The sequence below is a fragment of the Lichenostomus cassidix genome, unplaced genomic scaffold (genome assembly GCF_008360975.1).
Source record: "Lichenostomus cassidix isolate B80296 unplaced genomic scaffold, HeHo_3.0 HiC_scaffold_772, whole genome shotgun sequence".
NCBI classification, from domain to species: domain Eukaryota; kingdom Metazoa; phylum Chordata; class Aves; order Passeriformes; family Meliphagidae; genus Lichenostomus; species Lichenostomus cassidix.
In genome coordinates this window covers 42,699-48,222 of record NW_028147600.1, presented here as the reverse complement: position 1 = coordinate 48,222, position 5,524 = coordinate 42,699, and the positions used below count along the sequence as shown (strand labels likewise).

The window sequence follows — 5,524 nt, the reverse complement described above, 5'->3', positions numbered from 1 at the left end:
AGTGCCGCGCGCACGGCCCAGTGGCCTAATGGACAAGGCATCAGCCTCCGGAGCTGGGGATTGTGGGTTCGAGTCCCACCTGGGTCGCGACCACCCCCTTTTACCGGGGGGGCTGGGGGGGTCGTAGGGCGGGAATTCGGGGGGATTTGGGGAATTTTGGGGCGATTTGGGGTCGTACCGCGCGTGCGCAGCTCCTGCGTGCTCTGGGCGGGGTCAGGGCTGGGGTCTCCATCCTTTACCTGCGGGGGGGTGAGGAGGGGGGGTAAGGAGGGGGGGTCAGTACCCCAAAATCGCCCCCAAAACCTCATCGCTTGGGGACACCCCAAACTCATCATCCCCCCTGTCGCCCCCACCCCAAAACCCCTCTGAGCACCACATCGCCCCCATAGCCCCCCCAGCCCACCCCATAGCCCACCCCATGTCCCCCCCCGATGTCCCCCGATGTCCCCACCTCCTCCGGGGGGGTCCCCAGCCCCCCCAGCAGCCGCTCGAGCACGAAGCCCCCATAGAGCCCCCCCAGCACTGCCAGCATCTCCCAGGGGGGACCTTGGGGACCTCCGTGCTCCTCGTGTGTCACCTCCGAGTGGCTGTGGATGCCCAGCGCCTGCGGGGACACCGCGGGGACACCAGTGGAGTCGGTGTCACCCCCGTGTCCCACCCTGTGTCACCCCCCGGTCCTCCCCTCGTGCCCACCCTGTCCCCCTGTGTCCCCACCGTGTCCCCAATGTCCCTCTATGTCCCCCACCCTCTGTCCCCACCCGTCCCCCCATCCCCTCCATGTCCCCAGTGTCCCCCCGTGTCCCCCTGGGCCCCCAATGTCCCCTCCTGTGCTCCCCGTGTCCCCCCGTGTCTCCCAGTGTCCCTTCTGTCCCACACTCCCGTCCCCCTTCCATGTCCCCCCTGTCCCTGTGTCCCCACAATGTCCCCAAAGTGTCCCCAAGGTCCCCAGTATCCCAAATGTCTCCAATGTCCCAAATGTCCCCAATATCCCTGCAGTGTCCCCAACGTCCCCAGTGTCCCCAATGTCCCCCATGTCCAAAATGTCCCCAGTGTCCCCAATGTCCCCAACATCCCCAATATCCCAAATGTCCCCAATGTCCCCGATGTCCCCAGTGTCCCCAGTGTCCCCAATGTCCCCAATGTCCCCAGGGTCCCCAATGTCCCCAATGTCTCCAGTGTCCCCGCAGTGTCCTCAATGTCCCTAATGTCTCCACTGTCCCTCATGTCCCCAATGTCCCCAGTGTCCCCAATGTCCCCAGTGTCCCCGATAATGTCCCCAGTGTCCCCAATGTCCCCAGTGTCCCCAATGTCCCCAGTGTCCCCAATGTCCCCAATATCCCCAGTGTCCCCAATATCCCCAATGTCCCCAGTGTCCCCAATGTCCCCAATGTCCCCAATATCCCCAATATCCCCAATGTCCCCAGTGTCCCCAGTGTCCCCAATGTCCCCAATGTCCCCAGTGTCCCCGATGTCCCCAATGTCCCCACCTGCGGCAGCACGTGCAGCAGCGCATCCCCGCTCAGCGCGCCAGCCGCCAGCCCGTCCAGCAGGGGGCGCCACCAGCCCCGCGGCCAGCGGCGACATTGGGGACAGCGGGGACAGCGGGGACAGCGGCAGCAGGCGGGGCAGCGGGGACAGAGCACCAGGGCCAGCGCCACCAGTGGCACCAGCGCCAGTGCCAGCCCCGACAGTGTCCCCAGCACGTACCCTGCGACAGGGACAGGGACAGGGGTCAGTGACAGGGACAGTGACAGGGACAGCGCCAGCCCCGACAGTGTCCCCAGCACGTACCCTGTGACAGGGGACACCGGGTCAGGGTCAGGGACACGGGGACAGCAGCACACTGTCCCCATCCTGGTCTCTGTCCCTGTCCCTTGTCCCCATCCCTGTCCCCATCCTGTCCCCACTCACTCTGGGTGGTGCTGAGTTGCTCCGCAGGGTCAGTGCTGTTGGTGGCCGTGGGGACAGTGACATTGTCACCTCTGTCTGTGTCCCCGGACCAGGGGCTGGGGACTGTGGGGACATGGCGGCTCTCAGGGTCCCTTTGGCTGGTGTCCTTGGGGTCGATGTCACCATGCTGGGTGTCCGTGTCCCCATGATGGGTGTCCACGTCACTGGTGTCCCCATGGGAAGTGTCCATGTCCCCATGGGGGGTGTCGATGTCACCATGCCAGGTGTCCATGTCCCCATAGGGAGTGTTGGTGTCCCCAGGGTGCCAGGTCTCGGTGTCCCCACGGCGGCTGTCGCTGTCCCCCCACTGAAGCCTGGCGCTGTCCCCGCTGTCCCCAGGGCAGAGGCAATGGCCGCGCAGCAGCAGGACCCCGAGTGCCACCAGCACCCGTCCTGTCCCCACCCTTGGGGACACTGCGGCGGTGGCTGCCAGCACCCCCTGGGCGTCCAGGCAGGCCTGTGACAGCCACGGGTCACCGTGTCACCCTCAGGGTCACCGTGTCACCCTCGGGTCACTCTGTCACCCACAGGTCACCCTCAGGGTCACTGTGTCACCCTCAGGGTCACTGTGTCACCCCCTGCTCGAGTCATGGCCATTGTGCCACCAGGCACCGGGCAGTGGTGACAGGTGTGTCACCACTCCAGGGCACAGTGTGACCTTTGTCACCTCCCCAGGACACAGCGTGCCCAGGGACAGGTGGCCATGCTGCGTCACCTCTCTGTGCCCCAAGGCCACCTGTCCCCTCCCCAGGCCACACAGCCCCACAGCAGCAGCCACACCAGTGTCCCCCAGTGTCCAGTGTCCCCAGTGTCCCCAGTGCCCCCCATGTCCCTCATTGTCCAGTGTCCCCAATGTCACCCATGTCCCCCCATGCCCCCTGTGTCCCCCTGTGTCCCCCTGTGTCCCCGTGTCCCTTCTTCCCCCCCTGTCCCCATGTCCCTCACCTGGTGGCCACTGTCACTGTCATTGTCACTGCGGTAGTTGGGCTCGATGGCTGCCAGCAGCTCGGCCACCTCCCTCAGCCCGGGGCCACCATGGCCAGTGGCAGCGACAGTGACATTGCCGGTGACATCGGCGGTGAACTCCTGGTGCAGGGCGCGGACACGGCTGGCCCAGGGCCCCTCGGTGTCCCCATCGCTGTCCCCATCGCTGTCCCCGCAGGTCCCCGGGGGGTCACTCAGCGTGGCCACCACGGCTGCCCCCAGCCAGGACAGCTCGGTGGCCTCGAGCCCAGCGGTGTCACCTGGGGCCTTCCCAGCCAGGGACAGCAGGGCTGGCAGCGAGGGACACTGTGGGGACAGGGACAGCGTCAGGTGTGGGGACAGGGTGACACAGGGGGACAGGGGACAGGGGACAGGGGGACAGAAGGATGAGGGGACAGGGGACAGGGGGACAAGGGTCATGGGAGACATATGGCACACATGGCACAGGTGGCACAGCCAGCACGGCACTGTACAGGTGGCACACGCAGGACATGTGGCACTTAGGGTAAAAACAGATGGCACAGGTGGCACACACAGGTGGCACAGGTAGCACACATGGCACAGCACAGGTGGCACACAGAGCACACACAGGGCACATGGCACTCATGACACAAAGGGCCTGGCACGGGTGACACAGGTGGCACACACGTGTGACAGAGGTGGCACACATGGCACAGCACAGGTGGCACACACAGGTGACACAGGTGGCACACAAAGCACACACAGGACACATGGCACAGCGTGACATGTCACACACAGGTGGCACAGGTGACACACGGTGCACACGGCACAGGTGGCACACACGGGACACGTGGCACTCATGGCACACACGGCCCGGCACAGGTGGCACAGGTGGCACAGGTGGCACACAGATGTCACACACAGCCTGGCACGGGGGCCACACACAGGTGTCCCACTCAGGTGTCACAGCCCCACCTGTCCCCCCCGCCACAGGGGTCACATCCCTCCCCCCTCCGCCCCCCCCATCCCGCCCCCTCCCCCCCCGGTGCCACCCGGACTTTGTCCCCTTTGTCGCCGTCCCCGGGCGCCGCCTCACCTCTCCGCACGGCTCGCGCTGGCACTGCGCACGGCCAGCCGCTCTCGCCACGAGGGCCACCAGTGTCCCTCGGGCCACCCTGCCCGAGCCCGACGCCACCAGCGCCTCCAGGGCCACCAGGGCCACCTCGGGGGTGGCCGCGGCTCGCTGTCCGGCTGGCACGGCCAGCGCGGCGGGCAGCGCCAGGGCCAGCAGCAGCCACGGCGCGGGCATGGCGGGGTGGCAGTGGTGGCGGTGACAGGGACGGCGGTGGTGGCACTGGGGTGGCACTGGGGTGGCACTGGGGTGGCCGCGGGGCTGCCAGGTTGTAAAACTCGCCCGGGGCTGGCACTGATTGGCCCGGGCTGAGATTGGCTCGGGTTAACGATTCATTCACCCCGCGGGGCCAGGGCTGCGCCCGCACCCCCGCGACAGCCGCGACAGCCCCGGACACCCCTGGGGGACCCTGGGACACCCCTGGGATATTCCTGGAACACCCTGGGACACCCTGGGACATTCCTGGGACTCCCCCGGGCAGCCTGGGACATCCTTGGGACACTCCTGCGACACCCCTGGACACCCTGAGACATCCCTGGGACATCCCTGGGACATCCTGGGACATCCTGGGGCATCCCCGGGTCACTCCTGGGTCACCTCTGGGTCACCCTCAGGTCATTCACCCCCAGTCTGGTACCTCTGGGACACCCTGGGACATTCCTGGGACATCCTTGGGTCATCCCCCCCACCCCACCTTGGCACCTCCAGGACACCCAGGTGTAACCCAGGACATCCAGTCCCCACCTGGGAACGCCTGGGACACCCTGGGCCACCCCGGGGTCACCCCTGGGACACCCCAGGTCACCTCCCCTCCAGCCTGGCACCTCTGGGACACCCCAGGGACACCCCAGGGACACCCCGGGGACACTCTGGGGACACCCCAGGGACAGCCATCCCCCGCCTGATGGGCACAGGAACCACCCTGGGTGGGGACAGGGACATCCCCAGCCCCGGGTGTGGCACTGGATGCTGTGGTCACTTCTGGGCGCTGTGGTCACCTTTGGGTGCTGGACTGACCCTCCCGTCCCCAGGTAACACCCAAACTGCACGTCCAGGTGCTGCGGTCATACCTGGGCACTGTGGTCACCTCTGGGCGCTGTGGTCACCTCTGGGCGCTGTGGTCACCTGTGGGTGTTGGGGTCATCTCTGGGCACTGCGGTCACCCCTCAGCCCCTGGATGACACCCAAGGACCCCAAGCAGGTCTTGGTGTCACCTTTGGGTTTTGGGGTCACCTCTGGCTGCTGGGGACACCTTGGGGTGTCACCTCTGGGTGCCAGGCTGTCCCCAGGGCCAGGGCACGGCACAACACATGTGACACACGTGAGACACTGGTGACACGTGTCACACACATGGAACGCGTGGCACATCATGGCACAACACACGTGTGACGTGTGCCACACATGACACAGCACACATGGGGCACGGGGGGCACATGGTGGCACAGACGTGGCACATGTCACACCTGTCACACACACAGAACATCACATGTGACACAC

At 66.3% G+C, this 5,524-nt stretch overlaps 1 protein-coding gene and 1 non-coding gene across 2 annotated transcripts; one reads left to right on the top strand and one right to left on the bottom strand.

The window, feature by feature from the left end:
• Positions 1 to 14: 14 nt before the first annotated feature.
• Positions 15 to 87, top strand: TRNAR-CCG (transfer RNA arginine (anticodon CCG)). Its single transcript has one exon. It is a non-coding gene; the product is annotated as a tRNA-Arg (tRNA).
• Positions 41 to 3,473, bottom strand: LOC146421829 (uncharacterized). Its single transcript, XM_085047005.1, has 6 exons — positions 2,896 to 3,473; positions 1,912 to 2,407; positions 1,488 to 1,708; positions 452 to 604; positions 80 to 239; positions 41 to 45 (listed from the first exon to the last, which is right to left on the bottom strand). Exons 1-6 carry the CDS (start codon positions 3,361 to 3,363, stop codon positions 41 to 43), a joined length of 1,503 nt encoding a protein of 500 aa, XP_084903131.1. The 5' UTR covers positions 3,364 to 3,473.
• Positions 3,474 to 5,524: the final 2,051 nt, after the last annotated feature.